This window comes from Globicephala melas, chromosome 18, assembly GCF_963455315.2.
Source record: "Globicephala melas chromosome 18, mGloMel1.2, whole genome shotgun sequence".
Taxonomy (NCBI): Eukaryota; Metazoa; Chordata; class Mammalia; order Artiodactyla; family Delphinidae; genus Globicephala; species Globicephala melas.
Window position 1 is genome coordinate 67,350,907 of NC_083331.1, and position 23,733 is coordinate 67,374,639.

At 41.7% G+C, this 23,733-nt stretch overlaps 1 protein-coding gene across 32 annotated transcripts in view; it reads right to left on the minus strand.

Moving 5' to 3' along the window:
* The window catches only part of DOCK9 (dedicator of cytokinesis 9), a 283,582-nt gene that overhangs the window by 8,905 nt on the left and 250,944 nt on the right, over nt 1-23,733 (minus strand). For 21 of the 32 annotated variants that reach the window (XM_060288099.2, XM_060288103.2, XM_030856827.3 and 18 more), the window contains 6 exons: nt 22,472-22,578; nt 10,720-10,842; nt 10,091-10,204; nt 9,385-9,420; nt 8,400-8,546; nt 4,626-4,836 (listed from right to left, as the gene is read on the minus strand). In XM_060288099.2, the coding sequence (XP_060144082.1) occupies nt 4,626-4,836; nt 8,400-8,546; nt 9,385-9,420; nt 10,091-10,204; nt 10,720-10,842; nt 22,472-22,578 (738 nt within the window). The other 11 variants (XM_030856834.3, XM_030856838.3, XM_060288095.2 and 8 more) reach the window with 2 other exon arrangements.

The window sequence follows — 23,733 nt, forward strand, 5'->3', positions numbered from 1 at the left end:
CTTTCTTATAATAAGACACCTGAACATATCAACACCAAAGAGTTCATTTAAAGAAGAACAGAAAGGTTTTCCCGGAGGCACAGTGGTTAAGAATCTGCCTACCAACGCAGGGTACACGGGTTCGAGCCGTGGTCTGGGAAGATCCCACATGCTGCGGAGCAATTAAGCCCGTGCGCCACAACTACTGAGCCTGAGCTCTAGAGCCTGCGAGCCACAATTACTGAGCCCGTGCACCTGAAGCCCATGCTCCGCAACAAGAAGCCACCGCAATGAGAAGGCTACGTGCGTACCGCAAGAAAGACCCAACGCAGCCAAAAATAAATACATAAAATAAAATAAATTTATTTAAAAAAAAGAACAGAAAAATAACTGGTTCCAATTTGGTACTGTTTTACATTTCTACCTTATTGCTTGTATGGTATATGTAAAAATCTATAATATTCTTATTTAATATATATTTATGAATAAACAGGTAGACATATGCTTAAAAGCTTATTTTATTTTTTAACAAGCTAAAGTAAGATGGAGTGTTATGTTTGGATTCTTTACTATTTACTAAGTGGCTGGGGAGGGTTTACTCAAAAAGGACTGATCACAAAATGAGAAAGCCCGGCTCCCTGCAAAACACAGAGTTCCCTTGGGTTACCCAGAGTCTGAACAAGGCTGGAAAAGACATTCAACGTGATGCAACCTTGTTTGTCACACACTTACAGGCCTGTTCTAGTCGCTACATGTTTTATCAATCTAAGGCCAAGGGTCTGTGTCTACTATTTCTTCTGTGTTCCTTGTGGACACAGAGTTTTTAAGTGGCAACCCTGGGATTGATAAGTCCTCTTCGGACTGAAGGCTCCTTTGATACATGACAAGAACTAGATGCTGCTGTTTATCAGCCAGGGAGACAGAACACGGCCCTCCGGCCAGAGGTGAACTCGCACGTGATAGACTGACACGCTTTACACAGGGGAGGGCCACTGCATTCTCACTTGTCAGGACACACGTTTCATGAGGCTAACAGCCATGTCCAAACACACGTGATTAGTGTTATCACAGTGTTTTTGAGTGCCACAGTGCGGTAGCGCCATTATTTCAGAGAGAAAAACCAACTCCAACAGTGTCTGTGAGATGTGCACATTGCGCTGATTTCACTCAGCCAAATAAGTCCTGAGTCACTGCTCCTTACGATGGTTAACTGGAGAGTCAACGAGGCAAAGTAGGGGTGTGATGATACAGGAAACTCCAGTCTGTGCGTGAGCCTCCCCGGTCCACGCAATCTGGGACTGCCCCGGCCCCTGCCTTCCTTGTGGGCCTCATCTCTCCTCTCACTGGGGCTCACTCAGCTCCAGCCATGCCTGCCTGCTGGTCGTGCCCTGAATGTGCCGGGCACAGGGACCCCTGCCGCTGGCCTCTGCCCCGACGGCGCCTTCTCCCTCCAGACATGTGCAGGGCCCGCTCCCTCAACTCCTTCAAGTCTGGACTGTCAGTGAAACCTACCCTGGCCACGCCATTAAACTGCAGCCCCCCTGCCCCCAACCCCACAATTCCAACCCCCTTTGCTTTTGTCCAGAACGTATATGACCTTCCAACACAGATACATTTACCCATTATATTTACTGTTTATCATCTGCCTCCTCCTGCTAGAGTCTAAGCTGCACAAGCCAGAGAGCTCTGTTTTGCTGATATGCCAAGTTGGAACATTGCCTGTGCTCAATGAATTTAGCTGAACTGAAGAATGTGTTACTGCCCAAATGGCTAAATGAAAGAGCAAACTGGCCTGGAAGGTGGAAAATTAGGTGGTGGACTGAGTGAGCCACCGTGTTATTAATCAACGCCCCACACCAGTGATCTGCAGCCCTTCAGGCAGGAGGACGAGGGAGAGATGGCTGAGAAGAGCGGGTGGGTGTACGGTCTGGCTGGACCGAACAGAGGGTGAGGGGCAGGAGGATACTTCCAACCTGAGTAGGAGCCTGGACATGATTTGGAAGACTTTGGAACAGTGACCAGGAAGAAACTCCATGGAATGAGTTCCACGAAAGAAGGAACAGAGGGAATCACGTAGGGAGGCAGGCTCAGAAATTTACACCGAGGGGGCCTGGAGGGCAATCATTAGGTTTTTCAAAGGATTCCACAACTGCAGCTAACTGACTAAACTATCCAGGAAAGTGAGCCAGTCTGGGTTCAGAGGGCAGGGAGGGCAGGGGCTCCCCGACAACTTAGAAGGCCAAAGGTCAGCTCTGAAGCATGCAGTGGAAGAAGAACCTAAGGGATTAATAACACAAGGGAAAACTCTCAAATTCAAAGTCTTCAGAATATCCTGGTCTGTGTGTCTTTAACTGAAGCTGGATGTAGTTTATAGGCTCTTAATAGCATTTTTATAGCCCCTTCTCTAAATCTTTACACTACCCAGTAATTATCCTTCTGAAATTCTCAGAATCTTTCAGGGCAAAAACTGCACCCCTCTTTGGTGCTGTGTTGTGTTATAATCTCCTTTCACTCCTCACCAACCTCAAAAGGCAAGGAGCTCAATGGTGGGTGAGATGTGGCAAAATGAAGTACATTCTTTCCACACCTGGGCATAATTTACAAAATTCTTTGACACCAGATGGATAGTACAAATCTCTTTTTACAGATGAAAAACTAAGGTGCAGCGAGGTTAAGTGACCTGCCCAAGGTCACACAGTGAGGATGTGACTGGGTCTACAGGACCCAGGCCCAGGCTCTGCACTGCCCACACCTTCTCAAGGTGGTTGTTTCCCAAGCCAACAGCCCCTGTGTCTACTTTGCTTCTCTCTGCAGTGGGGTTACTCTTTGTCCCCTCTGCTCTGGCAGGTACAGAGCTTTGCTCTAGCCCGTTATCTAATCAAAAATATTTCTGTGACATAACTGGCCAGGGAAAGCACCTCATGGTAACTGTTTATGAATCAGTATGCTACCTGAGCAGAATAATCGTAATAAAAAATCCTGATCTTGACTCATCAGTGAGCTAAGTTTATTTAAATCAGCAGTTCTCAAACTTGAGTGGCATCAGAATCACCTGGAAGGCTTGGTTAAACACAACCATCTGGGCCCCACCCCAAGAGTCCTCGATCCAGAAGGTCTGGGTGGAGCCCAAGAATCTGCATTTCTAACAAGTTCCCAGGTGATGCTGATGCTGCTGATATTCGCGCGAACAACCTTTGATAAGCACTGATTTGAGGTCATCACAGCTGTAGAGATAAACGTGGTAAGCTGGTAATTCTCATCAAATGACTCCACCTAGAAATGCAGTTATTTTGCTTAGTAAGAATTTGTTACTGTGTCCATTAGAAAAACAATTCATTTACCTATGGGGAGGGGTTAACGTTTTAGAGGCTAATATTGTTTGTGCCTTACATGTTATCTTATTATTCTAAAAGCAGGAGCAGAGACTCCTTCTTTAAGAATGTAGGGTTTGGGGGTGTTTTTTTTTTTGTATTTTAATTTTTATCTCAGTTCCCTCATAAGAACGGTGAAAAATCCTGTGCAATATGCTGTTCTGAACTATTTCATAATGAACCATATTCTTTCCTTGGCAACAGCTCTACTGAGACATAAATCACACACCACACAGTTCACCCATTTAAAGTGTACTGTCCACTGGCGAGGGTGGAGCCTCACCTGAAACATGCCACCCTCACAGTGCTCCTTTCACTAACTATTACAATGATCCCTGTTCCCGCCCAGGCGGAACACTTGACAGCATCGACTGCCGGACAAGCAGCGGGTGCTTTCCAGGTTCGACTTAAGTGTGGCCACTCTTTGAAAAATGGGCTTCAATAGCAGAGATGGACACAACTGGCATTCTCAGTAGCCTCCTCACCAATTTTTTTTAAGTCAAGAAAGCGTTTTATTTCAGGTTACCCGTCATTTGCTGACCCTAACCCTAAGAGCGATGGCGTCAAGCTCCCCTAAAGAAGGTAGAAATCACTCTCAAGATGACTCTACACTTGTCAGGAACAGGGAGATGATGCACAGCATAGTTCTGGGGGTGGGTGATCCATGGCTAAGCAGGACCAAAGGATCCATTAAAACTCTGGCACAGCTGAATGGGCAGCCTGTGAATGCACTGAGCTTCCTGGTTCTGGAGGTGCCCAAGCTGAAGGTGGCCAGCCACTCAGAGACTAGGTGGGTGGGGTCCAGCCTCATGTCCCATTTATTCACCCCACCTAGATCTCTGAGCAGGCTCATGCTGGTGTGTAAGGGGTCTCTTCCCATGACACAGATGCAGCACTGTGTGCGGGGGGGCGGTTCTTGACCTGGGGGGGCCACGGGTCTACAGAGTCTGCAAATCACTTGAAATTGTGTGCAAAAGCATTCTGAGCTGTCTTCACCAGATTCTAAAAAGGGTAAGCTACCTGACATTGGGTATGAACTTCTGGTCTGGTGGAAGAATAAAATACAAACAGGTAAATAGAAAAATGTCATGAGTATTCGAAAGCAAGCATTAGATACACGTTAAGCTGAAATGGATATGTAAGGAAAGTTAACTAAGCTCGAAGTGCCTTTCCAATTCTAGATGCTTCTGGGTCCCTTCTGGAGGGCTCTTTATCTTGACATCTGGGCTGATGTCTGGGTGTGATTCTTAAAGAAAGGGGCCAGGAAGACTGTACCTGTCAGTATGGTGCGCCGTTTGCACTGCTCTTCGACGCCTCCCTGCCTTTTCCCAGTCTGGGTGAAGGGCATCTCAAACATGAAGCGGCGAATGTTGTGAGATCTTTCAAACTCCGTTTTTCTTTCTTGCAATTCCTTCTCATCAAAGAATGGGATCACATGAGTCACCTGGATATACGCATACTTGGAATCCAGATCCTTCGGGTTGACCTTTAAATGCATAAAGGAAATGGAATATCGCTATGGCTATTGAAAGGACTCCTCCCAAGCATGCCGAAGCTGTGTGTTTCCACTTCGTATTAGTAAAAGTTTTGGGAAATTTCAGAAAAGTTTGAAAAAAAATAGTACAATGAACACCCACATACCCACCACTGAGAACAATTGCTAATACTTTGCTGTATTTGTTTATATGTGTCTATTCACACACACACGTATATGTAGACTTTTTTTTTAGCTGAAACATTTCAAAGTAAGTGGTTCACATCATGACACTTGAGCCAGCAACTCCTAAACATGAGGATATTCTCCTCCATAACCACAATACATCATCATATGTAACAAAATTAACACTAATTTCCTAATAGTGCCAAATATACCAAGTTGAGATGAATTTCTCAAATGTCCCAGAATATTATTTATAGCTATTTGTGTTTGAACCAGAATCTAATCAATGATTGCATTTTACGTTTAGTTTTGTCTCCTTAGTCTTGTTTAATCTAGACTATTTTTTTCCCATGACATTGACTTTTTTGAAGACATCATGCTAGTTTGTGTGTGGAATGACTCCTCATCTGGATTCCTCTGATTATTTTCTAAGCCGTAGTTTTACATATTTGGCTTAGAGACAAAAATGTTTATTTTACTAATAATGTTTAAAGCCTAGGCCCCCAAATCATAGTTAATCTGTAGATAGATTAGATATAAACAGATGTAGATGAATTAATTTAATACAGGTACAGACTAATCTAAGACTGCTCAGATTATAAATTTAGTTCCTGACAGACTCAGCACATGAATGCTTTTAAAACTACACGGCTAGACCTCGTGGTGCTCTAACTTCTGTGACATGCTAGAAAATTAAACATAGGCACTTTCCATACAAAAAAAAAAGTTAATTTATTAGGGAGATAAATCTACTTTGCACGTATTGTTTTTAAGCTTCTACAGCAATAAAAGGGGACATGAAAGAAATGACCATACAGAGAATTTGGAGACGATCCTGGAATGAGGGCAAACAACTGAGATCAAGATGGGTTTACTGGTCCCAAATTATCATGCACCACCGTTCTCTTAACAGAGACGTGTGTGAAGAAACATGAAAAACAGATGTGCAAGTGCCTTAAACTACAAGTTCAGAAAATACCTAGTCATGAGTTACTTTTCTTTTAGAAAAGGCCATCAGGCCAATCACTATAATTGTATTCGAACCTCTTAGACTTAACTTTCTTCAGCAGAAACAATTTAAAAGCAGAGGAAATGACCATTCTTGCCTGTATTTCAGTGGTGTTTCCCTAGTTTTCACTTTCAAACTTGTATGTGTGCCTCAGCAGAAGGAATAAAGGACTGGTGTTTGAGGAAGAGAAGAAGGTCTAGGACGTCTTTCAGCTGCTGCATCAAGGACCACATATCAAAAGGGCAAGAAGAACTAATGCGTGAGAACCTTAACAGAAGGCTGTTAAGGTTAAAGCCACAACCTGACCCAGACAAAGGTTTTGGTTTCAGAGAAAAAGGCAAGTTGGACCTGAGTGATTTGGTCTAGAAAGGAAGTAGGTCTTAATAAGGTTGTGTTGAGGTTTCTAGCTAAAAATGGACCAACAATGTACATTTGTCCCTTTTCCTTTGCACAACTCTATTAAAATGACAGTATAGAATTAACCAGCAAGGACCAAGAAGAGAGGACAGAACAGCAGTGGATGAATTTAATGAATATCTGGAAGGCAGGTGCATGGAGATGTACTTCCTGACTTGGGAGAGAAAGTTCTAACCCAAGTTCCCATGGAGAGGGGCAACAACAGGGGAGTCAGATCACCCCACAAAAGCCTGTTGTGATAGACTTAATGTCTGCGTTCCCCCAAAATTCTCATGCAGAAATATTAACCTTCAATGTGATGGTATTAGGAGGCAGGAGGTGATTAGGTCAGGAGGGTAGAGCCTTCATGAATGGGATTAGTGCCCTTATAAAAGGGACCCCACAGAGCTCCTTCACCCCTTCCTCCATGTGAGGACCCGACAGTAAGACAGCAGTCTGTGAAGCAGTTAGAAGAACCTCACCTGACACCGAATCTGCCGGTGCCTTGACCTTGGACTTCCCAGCCTCCAAAACTGTGAGAAATAAACTTCTGTTGTTTATAAGCCACCCAGTCTATGGTATCTGTTATGGAGCCTGAACAGACTGGCATCTGTAGAGGACCAGGACCAGGGTTTCGGTGACCAGTAGACGTGTGGGGTGGCAGGTGGCCCAAAGTCTATGTGAGGTGGCAGAACCCTGGGTTCCCTTCCCTAGTTCCAGCCCCACAAGAGAGTAGAGACCGTTCCTTGGAGAAACCGGTCTGGAAAGAGTCTAAGTGGGTTCACCAGTCTCAGCAGAAAGCAGGGGCAAGGAACAGAGCAGGATGCAGGAAGGGCAGGTGAAAAGCTGCAAGCCGGACGTGGGACCTTCGCCCTTGCTCATCCCCTGCCTCCAGAATTCAGAATTATTCCCCCTCCCTTGTCCCCTCCCTACCACCTGGGCAGGAGACTGGAAGAGTCTTCTCTGGAGAAAATGAAGGGCCCCAAGGAAACAGATTCCAGACACTAGGGACTCCAAAGCAGGGCTCAGGCCCCCCAAAAATGAACGAAGGATCCTCCAAAAGGATGAACTGAGAAAAAGGTAGAACTTATTGCTGCTGGAAACTGAGCAGGAGAAGCATTTTTTTTTTTTTTTTTTTTGTAGTATGCAGGCCTCTCACTGTCGTGGCCTCTCCCGTTGCGGAGCACAGGCTCCGGACGCGCAGGCTCAGCGGCCATGGCTCACGGGCCCAGCCACTCCGCGGCATGTGGGGTCTTCCCAGACCGGGGCATGAACCCATGTTCCCTGCATCGGCAGGCGGACTCTCAACCGCTGCGCCACCAGGGAAGCCCAGGAGAAGCATTTTTAATGCAAAGAACAGAAGTTCTATCTTGGCCTGAGTTTCCGGAAACAAAGGGATCCCATCTCTCGGGAGATGCCCTGAAGACAGTGGAACACATAAACATATAGGAAAAACGTGTACGTTCAGAAAGGGTTTTCATGAGAGCGATACAGCAGAGGACAGCCTCTCTAAGTAGAAAGTAGATCTCATTCCTACAAATGTGCTGGCTAATTAGTTCATTCCTTGGTCTCTCTGTCTGCCCATCCATCTGTCCATATATCAGACAGTCAGAGTGTCAAGTAACATGCCAGGCACTGTGCTAAGTGCAAGGAAAAACTACAAAGACAAACAGAACCTAGGACCCTACTCCTACAGAGTTTCTAAATAGCGGGACTAAAAACAGTACATCCTTTCAGATGTTAATTATTTTGTAAAATAATATCTTTAAAATTATGAAATAAAGGTTTGCTTAATGAAAGACACCTGGGACGCACAGAGAGGTATTAAGAAAAAAAAATACACCTGCCACTCAAGGCCAACCATTCCTGACTTTTTCCTGGGTCTTCTTTTTTCTACCACATTTATAAATATATAATATATGATCAATCATACATAAAAAAACAATATTATATTGCTATAATATGTTTCCAAGCATAGTCATACCTTGCCAGAATCTTGTATCATTTTGACGTTTTCAGAACCAAATTTATCTGAGTAAAGTTTAAGGAGTCTCTGAGAAATTTCTGACAGAGGCGTGAGTTTGGGTTCCTTGTAGATATACTCCTTTCCATCTTCATCTTCAAAGAATCCCTGTGACATAAAGCACAATTAGAGCTATCCCCAAATATAAGCCCAAGGCTTACCACCCAGGAAGGATTCTTTTGTTACAGGAGTTAACAACAACAAAAAAGGGAATGATTCTAAAAACAAAATCAGGCTTTCCGAATAGGAAGGAAAATGATAATAATGTGAGGTCTGGGTGCAAGGTAAAGGCGAAACACAAAATTGCAAACTCATCCAAGAATGCTGTCGTTAAGTGTGGAGGGAAATGAAAGATTGGGGATTCAAGACTGTGTTCCCTTGGTGAAGTCTAATCATGGGATTCAAGCCTGTTTCACATTCCCAAGGAGCAGAACTCACTAAGACTCACTAAGACATGACTCAGCAGCCTGCTATCTGCAGGCCTCAGAAACGCTTCTCCTGATCTCTGCCGTTTACTTGGGATTTTACGGCATAAAAGGAAGCATTCTGGTCTGGCAAAAGTTATGTGAAGTTGGTGTAAATTATGTTTTGTCTTCTTGATGAGACAAATATTAAAGGGCTGTAGCATAAGATCAGGAAATATTTTCATTATCACCAGTCATCATCTGTTTTAGCACCAATCATGTCTCGATACAAGAAGGTTAAGTATTGCATGGGAAGTGAAAAAGGTTGAAAACTAAAAAGCCCAGATTGGGTTAATATTTGAAATAAATTAAAAAAAAAATTTTCTCATCTAAAATGAAAGAGAGAAAATGGTGCAAAAAACACAGTATATAAAAGAAAAAATGCAGGCTAACATGAAACAAAAAACATCCACATCAAACTAGGAGTTTAGATGCAGTGATTTCACTACATTACTTGCTTTTTATGTATTTACTGTAATTACCTCCACATCTGTTTCACTGTCTGTAAACTGGTATTGCTATAAAGTTATAAAAGACAATAAATAACAGGATAAATTGAAGGTTATAGAATGCTCATAGAAAACCACACACCCTGAATAAATGGATTGTAATTTATACTATTTAATCATGTTAGAGACTTGGAGGTTAAACTTTCAGTTAAATTTAAATGACCCCTTTTCTAAAGGGTTTCTGAAATATTACAATGGTAAATCTACTTGCAGAGATATTGTATTATAAAAGATAGAGAAGCACAGGGACAAAGGAAACCACAAAGTCTTAATTTTGGTTTAAAACATGCAGTATAGACGTGTAAGGGAACAGGTGATTTATTTCTGTAAATGGAATAAAATGTTAATTTTGTTTTGGAGTTTGTAATGACTGGACAGATATACATACAGACTTGAAAAGGAAACTTGCAAACCACACTGAGGTACCAAAGATGCCGCTAAGAATATCTTATGGAAGGAGAACTTACCGCTGCCTTAAGAAAGTAATAAAAAGACAGGAAGAAAGAAAAAAAGGCAGAAAGTTTACTACTGAGGAAGATAAGAACCATACTAAACATGACAAATTCATCAAATTAGCATTTCTAGAAAACAGAAAATTTACAAAATACCACTTTGTATATAGAGTTTAAACAAGAAAAAAAGGACTTGGGACGGCCTAGAGAACAGAGAGGAGGCTCACCTGTCCGAAGAAGGCTACTCGGAAGTACGTCCCCAGAAGCCTTCGGCCTGAGTGCATGACCTCGGTCACCTTGCTGTAGGCTCGGTGCAGTGTGTCATACAGATGGGCCAGCCTCTGGAAAGCAGAACAAACCCCATTTCTTCCCACTTGCAACTAGTAGAATTATTTTAAAATAACAATGAAATGATACTACATAGGTGAAAATTCGTTGGACTTGAGTTTCAAAAAAAAATCAAGAATGAATTTTGACAGCACAACTGGTAGTGATCGTTATCCAACTGTTCTGTTTTCTACCCAAAGGGCCATCCTGCATATTGAAGACCCACTGGATTTCCAGTGCAGTAAGCCCATTCAGTCCTCTGATGACGTTTGCAGTCTTCGCTTTTCCTACTCCATTCCTTAGCTAAGAGGTGGAGTGCCAGAATTCCCACCCCTTGTCGTTTGAGATTTGAGGTCTGGGTAGAGGTGTGACACCTGATGGCTCTGAGGGTGGCGACTGCCAGTGTCACGTGGCAGGTCAGAGGTCATTGCTCAAATGGCCTGCTTGCGCTTTCTGCATATAAGAATGTCTGGGGATGTGTGTCACTCCACTGTCCTCTCAAACGGGAGAAAACAAACCACTCAGATACCTCAAAATCCCTCCGCTTCTCGTAGATGGGGATGATGAGCTTATAAATGTCGGCGATCAGCTCATAGCGTTCGGCCTTCCAGAGTCCGTCTGCACACTGTTCCAGGAGCTCCATGAGCACATCCTGATCAAAGAAGAAGGCCCCCGGCCAGGAAAGAGTGTTACAGGGAAATTGGCATTGTGTTCCTTGCAGAATACATAAACGGTTAAGATGGCCAGGAAGAAAATTTCAAAATATGTAATATTTTTAAACACTAACTTCCATGTTTCTTTTTTTTAATGAGCTATTTTCCAAACATGTTTACAAACAGAAACGAAGGGTCACATTGTGTAACTGTGTAATAGTTAAATGCATGGAAAAAAATTGAAATTGATGGTTTCACACAGGCTCTCAATTTTTGTTCTTAGTTTTCTTTTTCTAAATATAATGTAGATTTTCTTCCTTTCTGAGGAAAATGACAATGCTGAGACATGGAAAGTCACTAAGCATGACTTCAAACAAATTTAAACATCTTAGAGCAATTCAGTAATGGAGTGTGGTAGGCACTACGCCTGCCTCACCAACATTCTTTCCCTTTTCCTTTCAAAATTTCTATCTACTTAAGTTTGCGCAGTCACCCTGCCTCCATTAACGCCCTTGAACTTTGGAAGAAGCTAACACTATGACTCAAGGGCTGGGACAGGTGCCTCAGGTTTAAACTAACCAGCATAAATCTATTTTCTGGCCAATCACTGCTTCATCATGTGACCTAAACTGGCCAATCAGGGTGAATTTTAGGACCCTTGCTGGGAATGCTGGGACAGATGCTCTCAGCAGACTGGACATCCCATGGCCAGCCAGGGGCCTGTCTGCCCTATTAACAGAGTGGAGAGCTCCTCCTCCCTTCCAAAGTAACTGTATCTTTTACCACTTTGTTAAACAATCAGATTGATTTGTCAATCCTCTGTGGAATTTACTAATGGAAGTCAATTTATTCGACCTTTATTTAAGCCCATTGGAGTAGGGTTTCATTAATGAGGTTGAGTAAACTTCATGTGCTTATTTGTCGTCTATATAGCTTGGGTGAAGTACCTATTCAAATCTTTTCCTCACTCTTCTTCTATTGGGTTATTTTCTTATTATTGGGTTTTGAGAGTTCTTTATATATTTTGCATAAAAGTGATTTATAATTTTCTCCCAATCTGTAGCCTGTCTCTGGATTTTCTTAACAGTGTCTTGTGAAGAGCAGATGTTTTAAATTTTGGTGAAGCTCCATTTATCAAGTTTTTATTTTCTGGATTGTGCTTTATACATTACATCTAAGAGATCTTTATCAAGTTCACAAAGATTATCTCCTATGTTTTCTTCCAGAAGTTTTATAGTTTTATATTTCATATTTAAGTCTAGGATCCTTTGATCCTAGAATACAGTGTAAAGTACAGGTCAACTTATTTTTCCCATATGAGTGTCCAGTTGTTCCAACACCACTTGATGAAAGATGGTCCTTTCACCATTGAAGTGCCTTTGAATTTTTGTCAAAAATCAACTGACCATACCTGTGTGGGTCTATTTCTGGCTTCTCTACTTTGTTCCATTGTCTTTGTGCCAATATCACACCGTCTTGATCACTACTGTAGCTTTATAGAAGGGTTTCTCCACAGTGACATGAACAATATTTTGGGCCAGACAACTCTTTTTTCTGGGGGGCTGTCCTATGCATTATAGGATGTTTAGCAGCATTCTTAGCCTTTACCCACTAGATGCCAGTAGCAGTAGCACCATCCTTCCCCCTTTTCCCAAATTGTGACATTAAAAAACCTTTCCAGACACAGCTAAATGTTCCCTGGGCGAGAGGGGGCAAAATCATCCCTAGCTGAGAACCACTGCTTTATCTTGAAATCAGATAGCACGGCTCTTCCAACTTTTTCAAAATTGTTTTGGCTAGTCTAGTTCCTTTGCTTTTCCATATAAATTTTAGAATCTGTTTATCAATTTCTACCAGAACTCCAGATGGGAGTTCGATTAGGATTGCTTTGAATCTATAAATCAGTTTAGGGAGAAGTGACATCTTAAAAATACTGAGTCTTTCGCACCACTTATTTAGGACTTCTCTGATTTCTTTCATCAGTGTTTGGTAGTTTTTAGCATACAAATCTCTACAGATTTACACCTAATTTTTCAACGTTTCTGATGCTTTTATAAACAGTACTGTTTTTTAATTTTGATGTTTTTTTTTTTTTGGAGTAAAGGCCTTTATTTGAGTAAGATTTAAAGTCATCCAGCATACCTGTTTGTAGGAATTATACAAACTAATTGTTAACAATATGGTGAAACTATGGTATAAGAATCTCTAAACGTGAAGGTTGATTGATTTCTGTACACTGATCTTATGTCCTATGATCTTGCTAAACTCAGTTTTAGTAACTTCTCTTGTAAATTCTTTCAGGTTACTTCTGTCACAAAAGACAACTGCATCTTATGTCAATATACGCAGTTTTATTTCTTTTTCTTACCTTACTGCACTGGCTAGAACCTGCAGCACAATGTCGAATAGGAGTGGTAAAGCAGGTATTCTTGTCTTGTTCCCAATATTAGGGGGAAAGCATCTTAGTCTTTCACCATAAAGTATGATGTTAGCTGTAGGTTTTTTGTAGATAATCTTTTTTCTTGAAGAAGTTCCTTTCTACTCCTAGGATTTTTTTTTTTTAACTCATGAATGGATGTTGAATTTTTTCAAATGATTTTTCTGCATCTATTAAGATGGTCATAAGACTTCCCTTATTTATTCTGTTAATATGGTGAATTATATTAATTGGTTTTTACGGGGCTGGACTAACGGTGCATTGTCAGGGTAAACACCATTTAGTCACAATATATTCCTCTTATTTATATACTGCTAGATTAAATTTGCTAATATAGTTTTTAAGGCTTTTATAGTTGCCTTTTAATATGTTTGTATCCTCCATAGTTCTGTAAATGAAGGGCACGACCTGTGTTTTTCATTATCAGCCTAATGTTTCATTATAGTCCTAATGTCTACGGTTTATAGGTCCAAAGAAAATAAACATTTTAAAAGCAGTTGTGAATCAATTTACCAGAAAATACTACCTAACTGACTTAAACAAACCATCTTTAAAGCAAGACATTTAATGCCTATGTCATATTTACAACATACAAATCATAAAACTGTCATCTGTGTGACTAAACTCTGTACCAATGCTTATAAAGAGGTATATCAGTTATCTCATACTTTTATGGTAGGTCTCATTAAGTGCAAACACTGAAGCCAGAATATGTAGTAATTATCCTAACAGCTACAGACAAAGAAAAAAGTCAGTAAAGGTCCTAACACCATATCTTTTCTTTGTGCATTTGTATTGTGAAGCTGCAAAACCTCTCTCCGTTTTCTCTTAGTTTTGTCTCAAATCTTTTCCAATGGAGGATCTATCCAGGTTAAATATGACAAGATTTTATGATTTTTCTCATGCTTCTCTGATTATAAAAAGCTACATAAAAGAAAAGCATAAAAATAAAACTTGTATAGGGTCAGTGTCAACGTACTTACTTTAGCATATTTGTAAAACTGGGAAGGTAATAAAGGTCTAATCTAATTTGGTAGTTGTGATGATCAAATAAAATTTTATCCATTAAAACGCTCTGAAAACTAAATGCTATATGTAATTAATAGGCCAGTTAAACAAATTTCTCTTTTTCAATCATCACTTTCTACTTTGCATTAATTTTTGAAAAATGAGATCTTACTTCTACTGGATAATGTAATATCCCACAGTGCCACATACATATTTGGTAGGCAAGAATTTCTTGGATGAATGAATCGAGCTGCATTTTTGTTAGTAATATAACAATATTACTATTAGCTGTCCTTCGCTGTAGGGAAACGAGTCCTTTATCAAAGCCTTGCAATTCTTACATATCTTAGATCACAGACATTGCACTGGGTATTTATTGAGCATCTTCATTCTCAGTGATGCTGTGGGACTACAGCAAAGGTGAATGAATTCTGAGAAGACCCAATTTCCCATCAGGGATGAGAATGCTGTACAACCAAGGAATTCTTCTGATAACAAAATAGTCAAGGCATGGAAATTTACCCATCTTAAAGCTATTCTTAGGTTTAACTTACAGACTACTCATTTGGCCCCTTCTTTTCTCACTACTGGGTTTTGTTCAAACTATAGTATGGTTCACACTGTAGATGTAAATACACAATGATGACACCCTATTTATTGTGGATGGGATCAGAGAGACCTAAAGGTTCTTAACTCCATGCTTAGCAGTTACAGCACAATAAGACTCTAGAGTAACTTCAATATAATCTCATATAAAATTGAACATTCTTCTCAAAGAGTTATAAATGTTATAACCAGGCACAGTCACTAAACCACATCATTAACTTGATTTTTTCATTCATTCACACATTTTACCAAGAAGCTACTACATACAAGGCACTGTACTCGACACTGGGTTTATAAAACAAACCTATATAAGTAAAATTTAAGTTTCTGTAATTTATAAAAATGGCTCTGTAGATTTTTACTAAACGTGGGCTGGGGGTGGGTTTGGGATAGTTTATCAGGTTATGTGGTATACACGAAACTGGCTTTGAGGAGGAGGCCCTCAAAGACACAGAGAGGTTGTCCTTTGAAGCAGCTAGAACTGATGGACTAGAGACTCACGACCACCGACTGGAAGAGATTTGACGTGCATCCTAAGATACTGAGGACAGAGAAAACCACAGTGATTTCAAATACGTGCCAAACTGCAAGTCAGAAGGTAGACACTCTGAACTGAGAGCAGTAGGCATTTACTGACTTAACGATAGTCTGTGTGTCTCTGAGTGAGTCCAGGGGAGGCCAAGAATAACGTGAAGAGAGCACTTCCTGCTCATAGAGCTCAGATCTCTATGCAGATCCATAAAGAGATTACAAAAGATGGTGGTGAGTGTGCTGATAAACGCACAGGGAATCAGGGACGCAGAGAGGAGCAGCACCTACCCAGTGATGGGGGATGGGGGGCCATGGAAGGTTGCAGAAAGCGATGACTGGCTGAGTCTTACACATCATCAGGCGTTAGTGAGGTTAAGGTGAAAGGTGGGAATAGCAAGGAAGGGGGGGGGGAGACATTCCAGGGAGAGGGAACAGCCTGGGCAGAGACATGGGAGAGATGGCAGCATGGTGTGTGAGAAATTTATAAGTAGTTTGAGGGCCAGAGTACAAAATCTGAGTCAAACAGGGCAGAGAGATGAGGTCGGGGAGGTGGAAAGATTAAATACACAGATTAAATAGCCACATTCAAAAGTTTTCTAAAAATAAATTAATAATTGAAACATAATTTTATGAGAAATGAAAATGCACACAGACATACATCCACTATCACAACAAGGAAGTATTATATAAGGAAGATGTTACTTGATTTTAAAATGATGTTCTGTCTATACCTCATAAGGCGTCTGCGTATAGCAGCCTTTCAGGTATATTTTGAATGGTTCTAGATTTAGTCACTTAAATATATATCAAATAGAGTTTATGAGTAATCTCCTGGGCCAAATGCTCCTAATTGTGAGACTAAGATTTGAATACTACTTTTACTCATTTGTCAAACCAGAAACACAAGGAAAGTTTAATAACGATGAAATCTGAATTCTTGTGGCATATCAATACTATGGACAATTCAGTTCACTGTGGAAAAATCTGCCATATTTGGTACAAAAAAGTAGACTTCAACCAGGGACACTTCCCAGAATGGCTGGAAAACAGTAATGTTTCATAGAGTGAATAGAGCTTAGTAAATAACTATGAAATAAGTATCACAATTTGATGGTAATTAAGAATTAGGAAATAATACATCATCAACCTATATATGCTACTGGACATTATTTTATCTTTTCTTTTGATTCAGGAGGCATTCAGGATCTATAGTGTATCAGTCTGAATATCACTTTTTATTGTAGAAAATGGTAATGTATACTATAAAAAGCAGAATAGTTAGAGATTTTACCCAATAACAAACTAAAAATGGCTTTTTTTTTTTAAAAAAGGCTAAGTCCTTCTCTCATAGAAGGTAGAGTATGGATTACTGAGCATCAAAGCTTAATTTGGTAAGGTAAATTATTCAAGCTAATGTCAACTCTATACCTCGATGTTTACAGCTGGTGCATCAAGTAACAATTCTTTGAATAGAAATAACCAGCAATCACAGACAGCTAAGTTTGAGAGACCATATGTCAACACAAAATTATAAAGAGTCATAAAAACTAAGACATCAGGGCTTCCCTGGTGGCGCAGTGGTTGAGAATCTGCCTGCCAATGCAGGGGACACGGGTTCGAGCCCTGGTCTGGGAGGATCCCACATGCCGCGGAGCAACTAGGCCCGTGAGCCACAACTACTGAGCCTGCGCGTCTGGAGCCTGTGCTCCACAACAAGAGAGGCTGCGATAGTGAGAGGCCTGCACACCGCGATGAAGGGTGGCCCCCGCTTGCTGCAACTAGAGAAAGCCCTCGCACAGAAACGAAGACCCAACACAGCCAAAAATAAATAAATAAATTTATTACAAAAAAAAAAACAAAAAACTAAGACATCATAGTAACTAAACATCGGGGCATATATGAATAATATTCTCAACAGAAATTCCACGTATGAATTTACTTTGAATTCTCAGCAATCGCTTGAAAACCAGAACTTACACTGACAGCGGTCAGAGTGGTGACCTTGAAAGGCGATCATACAGGAAGTCTGATAGTTTTCCCCCTTGTTTAAAATCTAAATGCCAAGTTATTTTTTTTCTAAATTGTCAATACACGCAAAGAACTATAAGTAATCACTGGTCGGGGGAAAAAAAAAACCTCAATGAGCTTTATGCACCTGGAAAGTACACATTTTATGATATTAGACTAGACTTAAAAAGATCTCGGTACACTAAGCTCGTAAGCCATTCAGGAAGCTGTTTAAAATGTAATTAGCCAGTCATTTTTAGGTGTGCCACAGCCATGCGGTTGACGGCACCGAGCACCTGTCTGTGGAAATAGCTCACTAATGCTGTGCATGGGCGCATGTGTGTGCTTGAAAATGCATTATGAGCCTGTGTATTTGCAGGGTATTTAAAGTTTTTTCACTTAAATAATATTTGCCCCATCTTAGGACTGACTGATTTAATTTAACCTTTCTTATGAAGCTAGCTATCTCTTTTATCTACCATTTGGGAATAACCGTAAGCATGTGACCTGGCTCGGGCAATGGCGTACATCATGGCATCATTCACATTTCCACTATATTATCGTTTCTCAAGATACAGTCGAAGATCCTTTGTATCGGAATAATCACCTGGCATGCTTGTTAAAATACAGATTCCCAGGCGCTACAGTCACCCAACTAAATCTGGAGATGGGTGGGGGTGGGTTAGAATGGGAATCTATATTTGTAATAGGAATCTACGTAATTTTTAAGCACACTAAAGCTTGAGGACTAGCACACTAGGTAAAACTTTCTAAGACAGGCACTCCCTCATATATCCCTGAGCTGGCACATGGCACACAGCTAGTTTATGGAGTGAATCAACACATGTAAATGGAGAAATTTCTAAGCCACAAAGAACTGAGACAACTTTCAATTCAGATTCTAAGGGACCGTGGTTTAGGTGTTTCTCCTCAATGGCAAGAAAGCATCAGAAGCAGTGTTGTGTGTTGGGGCAGATCACATCATGATCACATCACATCATGCTCACCCTTGTCTCTCCAGCATAAGGAAGCTTAGGAAATATTTGCAACATGAAGCAGGGCAATATGTCCTGGTATGAGACAAGGTCGAGCAGTCAGACAAGTTCCATGGGCCACGTTCCCTACTGCTATTGTTTTCGAGAAGCATTATAAAAGTGAAGATATGCTATATAACTTTGGCGGTTCTAAGAGCACTCTCGGTCAAGGAAAAGTAGATGCTTAGACCACTCTACAGGGTTACAGAAAATTGCCAGGCTTGGATGAGATGTAAACAGAGGAACCACAGAATGTGTTTTGTTGCTAACTCTCTCTTGGGATGTTCTGTCGGTATAAACATTTTATGTTTGTTATTTCTGAGTAGATGCAGTTTGGCTAAGACAAGTCAGTGACCTGCCAGGTGAACCTCACCGTTGCTGGTCTGTGAAACAACACTTGAGGGTGCCAAATACAGTCGATCCTCATTATTTGCTGTGGTTATGTTCTATGGTCACCACCGACACTAAATTTGTGAACACGGAACACGCCCTTCTTGGGGAAATACAGGATTAGGCTCCAGAGAGCCTCTGGTTACAAAATTTTTGGCAATTGATTAGTACATAACCTTGTTTTATGTGTGTTTCTGTTTAAAGACACCTCATTTAGTACATATTGTTGATTCATTAATATTGAACCCACGACCCAAAGCACTGTAACTCCTGCCTGAACAGAGCTTATCTGACAAGTATTTTCTCTGTAAGGCACATCACCTTCCTGAGCTCAGAAACACTGGACAGCACTTCAGCACCATGCTAGGGGGCCAGAGAAGGACCCCTGTTTACAGCACGAGCTGAAACAAGGAGGCAGAATGTTGCCTGTTCAGCCTCAGATGGGAACGTGTGGCCTCAAATTTTTTGCTGCTTTGTGCCTTGTCCCCAAATGACTGTAAAAGCACCTCATGCTGATTCTGGGGTAACAAAGAAATTTTAGCAACTGGGCAAATAATGAGGATGGACTGTATTTTCCAGTTCCCCACTACAGTCCCTTTTGGCCCTGTCCCTCCCTTGCTCTGTGCCATGCGGGCCGATGCACCAGGACTGCTGGCCTGCCTGCTGGGCTCAGCCAGTGGAAGGCCAGCAGGAGACTGGTGGACAGAAGGAGAGTGTGGGGAGGGGGTGCCTCCCTCCCTGCCCCCATGCCAGGACTGAGCCGGGGCAGGTGGCCACTCTGTGTAGTTTCTCTCTCCCCGCTCCCTTAGCCCACAGGTTGACAGTGGCAACCCAGCTGTTGCTAACCTCCAGGGTTCTGCAATATTCCTTGTTGGTTTCCCTAAACCCTGACCAAACTTTTCAAAATAGTCCCTTTGTTAGACTTGCTTCAATTTCTGAGAGTGCTACCTATTTCCTTCTAGGACCCTGCCTGTATGGGATAATGAGGGAGGGATCTCAAAACAACATGGGCTGCATGGAATTTTGACACCATAGGAAACTCAGAATTCTTCAATCTGCACAGGCTCCAATTTGTGAAACAAAATGTAAACAGGAATGGGATGTTTCTCTTTAATCAAAAGCAGCTGCGGGGGAGTTCGCTCTTTAGATCAGAGTCAAGGAAGATGGACCGCTACCAATAAAAACTCATCTGAGGTCTCCTCCTAGGAGAATTGTGCATTTTTAGGTAGCGCCTCTAAAATCATGTTAGGAGAGCATCTTAGACATTTAAATATATCTAATAATGCACATTAAAAGGGCAATGATTTTTATTAAACTATTGTTCTACACCTATTCCCATCAGCTTTCCCCAAAACTCCTCCTCTGGCAGAGATATTCGACTTTCCCTTTTTCTTGAAACTACGTGGCAGTTTCTGCTTTCGTGACTTTTGGAACACGTTCTTTTTTTCACTGCTGGCTAGTTTCACTCTTAATGTGCAGGGCTTGCTTGGGGCTTTACAACCCCCTGTGACACATCCTAATCAGGATAGATCGTCGTGCACTATGGACCTTGTTAAAGATTTACCAACTTTACACTTCAAGGACAGGGTGGAAAGTCCATATTCTGAAAATAACTGATAAAGCTATCCCTGCCACACGTTCAGTTATTACTCAGAGCGGGTACCATCCACAAATTTCCCCAATCAAGCCTGCCCTTGACTTCACAGGGCTCATTCCCTAGGCTGCAGAGACTATTCCAGCCTATTACTTAATCTGATGAGCAAACCTGAACTTCACGTTATCATTCCAGATGACAGGTTACCCACAACTGTTTACTTTCGAATCTTTAGTTGTTCTTGGCATTGCTGTTTTCCTTATCGAATCTAAACAAAGTGCTGCGCTCCGGAGGACTGACTGGTCAGCGGGGGACAAGGGTGGTTTCTCCAAGGAAACAATGCATTCAAGCCTCTTTTCAGGGAAGAACCCAGTGCAAGCCCTCCTTGAAGCGAGTTCAAAGCCAAGAGCGTGCGGGCCTTGTTGCCTAAGGGACAGGCACACACGTCAGAGTAAAAAATAAAAAATTACCATTGGGCCAGGCATTTCAAGGTGGAGAAACAGCTGAACTGTTAAGACCATGTAATAACCAACTGGTTATTTTTTTCCCCTTCAGAATACTTAGAGAACTTCATGTATTTTGGTTAAAATTATTTTAATTTTTAAATATGAAGTCACTCTATATATTATCCTTATTTCTCACAGTTAATTTTTAATTTAGAGGGTCATTTGAGACTAGACAATTTTTGGCAGTGGTTCTTAAACTTTTGAGGCTTAAGGTCCCTTTATACAGCATAAACATATTTGAGAATTCTTTAAAAATAGCTGAGAACTTTTGTATACATGGGTGTTATCTCTCAATATTTACAATATTAGGAAGTAAAACTGAAAAAAAGTAAAAAGATTTATTACTTTATACTAAGATAATAAACCTATGACATGTTAATGAAAATAACACTTTTAATGAAAAAACAACATTTTCAAAGAAAAAATTAAGGAGAAGAGTGGCACTGTTTTACATTTTTTGCAACTCTGATGTCTGACTTCGTAGGAGAAGCCTGGATTCCTGTCTCTGCTTCTGCATTCAATCTCTTCAATATGTTGTTCTGGGTGATGTAGACAAAGAAAATCCAGCCTCACAGAGATATTCAATTGGAAAAGTAAGGACCTCATAGACTTCCCGAAAGGGTCTCGGGGACCCCAGGACCACACTTTGAGAATTGCTGATTCATGGTTGGTCAGTGTCATGGAGGATGTTTGCTCATGGGCCCCGCTTACCAGCATGAACATGATCAAAAGTCCTGATATTAATTGCAGGACTTCCACATCATAAACACAAGTATAACAGAGGCAGAAGACGTTTACTCCTTTCTCTGTTCTCTCTCTCCACGTGAAGAAACACACACACAGAAAATTGGCATTTGTTCAAATTCCTAGCTGTATTTCAGAACTCTCTAGTTTCAGATTTTAAGTGGCTGCAGGGTGATGCTGTTTTGGCAAGAAACTTGCAAAAATTGCTACAATGATCTAAAGTCAAACTTTCTGGTCTCTATGGGGGGTGGGCAAGGGTGGTCTTATCTACTCATGGTGCACAGGCCCTAGCTGACAGCACTCAAGTGGGGGCAGAGAACTGGGGGCCTGGACAGGGGCTGCTCTGTTCTGAGCCCAGTCTGGCCTCTCATGGCCTTGCATGTTTGGGGACATCGGGGAGATATCTTGCGTTGGAGATACTGATCTAAAAGTCAGAAATAAAACCCAGGAACCAGAGAAATTAACTGTTGCGAAGAATGAGAAACTTTATGATTCACAATACTGGGCCTTTTACCCCAAGTGTTCAAGCTCTCAGCCTCACTTCACTATTAACTAGTTCCTCACACTCTCTCCAGAGGAAAGAGGGAGTTCCTGGGAATGGGAATGGCAGAAGCTTTCACTGTTCAGTTTCAGTGTTCTGGAGAATTATCTTAGAGTGAAGTGTGTACACGGCAGCTGCAGACAGAAAATCCCAGTTTGGTGCAGGGGCGGGTGAACGGCAGCACCCGAGACACTGGGGTTACCGGAGCCCTCGCGGGCTGCGGCGCTCACCTCGTTGAAGTGGACGTCCTGCATGCCAACGTCTTCCATCATGGAGGCCTCCTCATCTATGTTCGGGGTAATCACCCTGAAAGCTGTGCATCCTTGTCTAAACATGCCTAGAATTAGAGAGCAGGGGAGACAGTTGGAGCTATCAACCTGAAAGTGGATGAACCGCGAGGGTTCTTCCTGCCCTGTTTGTTTCTGGGTTGAACGAGGACCGATCTTGAAATCTCTTGCGTCTCAGGCCAGCGTTCCCATGGGGAGCCTGGGCGCCACTGTGTGCTTTCCTTCATTCGCTTCCTCAATATTTAACCCTCACTGCCCTCAATTTTTTTTATTTTTCTCACCCCTTTTTATTTTTCACCCACCTTTATTAAAATGTATGTAATCCTTAAATAAACTGAAATAGGTATTGAATCAAATTAATAGCAAGGTAATAACAACAATAGTTTGATTTGGTAAAATGACCCATGCTCAGATACCAAGAAAAATAAAGAAGCCAAAGCCAATCAGAGAAATACAGACTCAAAAACAACTCTGTTTACTTCCAGCTGTCATCTCACCTACTCTGGCTGGGGTAACCCAGAACTCAGATTAGAACTCGCCCTTCTCCTGCAGGAAGCAGTCTACCAAGATGTGACTCGATGGCCGCAGCCGTGAGCTGAGGGGCTGCCTTGGCTGGTTCCATGTCAGCAGCCTGAGGGGTAAGAAGAGGGCTTTCCTCCCATGGAGTCACTGGGGAAAGTTTCATGTCACTTGGACAATGTCAGCTGGGCAAAAACGATCAAGTGAAGAAGGACTTGAAATGTCTTCCTGCTCTACTGAGATTACTGCTTACAGTAAAACAAAAGTCAAAACCTGAACTGAGACCTCCCATGTTTCAGGAAAAAAAGGAACACAGAGTAGTTTGAAATCAAGTCTTGGAAGAGTGGACCCTAAAGTCAGAGATGTTTCTGCTGCACATGGTCTAGGTTTCCAGCCCCTTCATGGGTTGTCTAGCATCTCTGCCAATGTCCAGCTTTCGCCTTGCTTTTGTTTCATGGAGACAAAGATTCCCCTATGCAAAGCACTAACCTGGGAGCTTGAGGATACATGAGTGTACAAAAAGCAGAATTATAAAATCCAACCATCCATGTTTTTGGCTACAGAGTAGATTTAAAAATACAACTCAGCTCTGGTGGAACGACAATGGTGGCCAAAGTGCTTTCTTCTCCTTGCCTGCCATCAAACCAGAGTGGCCAGGAAAAGAAGGGAGGGAAGGAGAGCCAAGT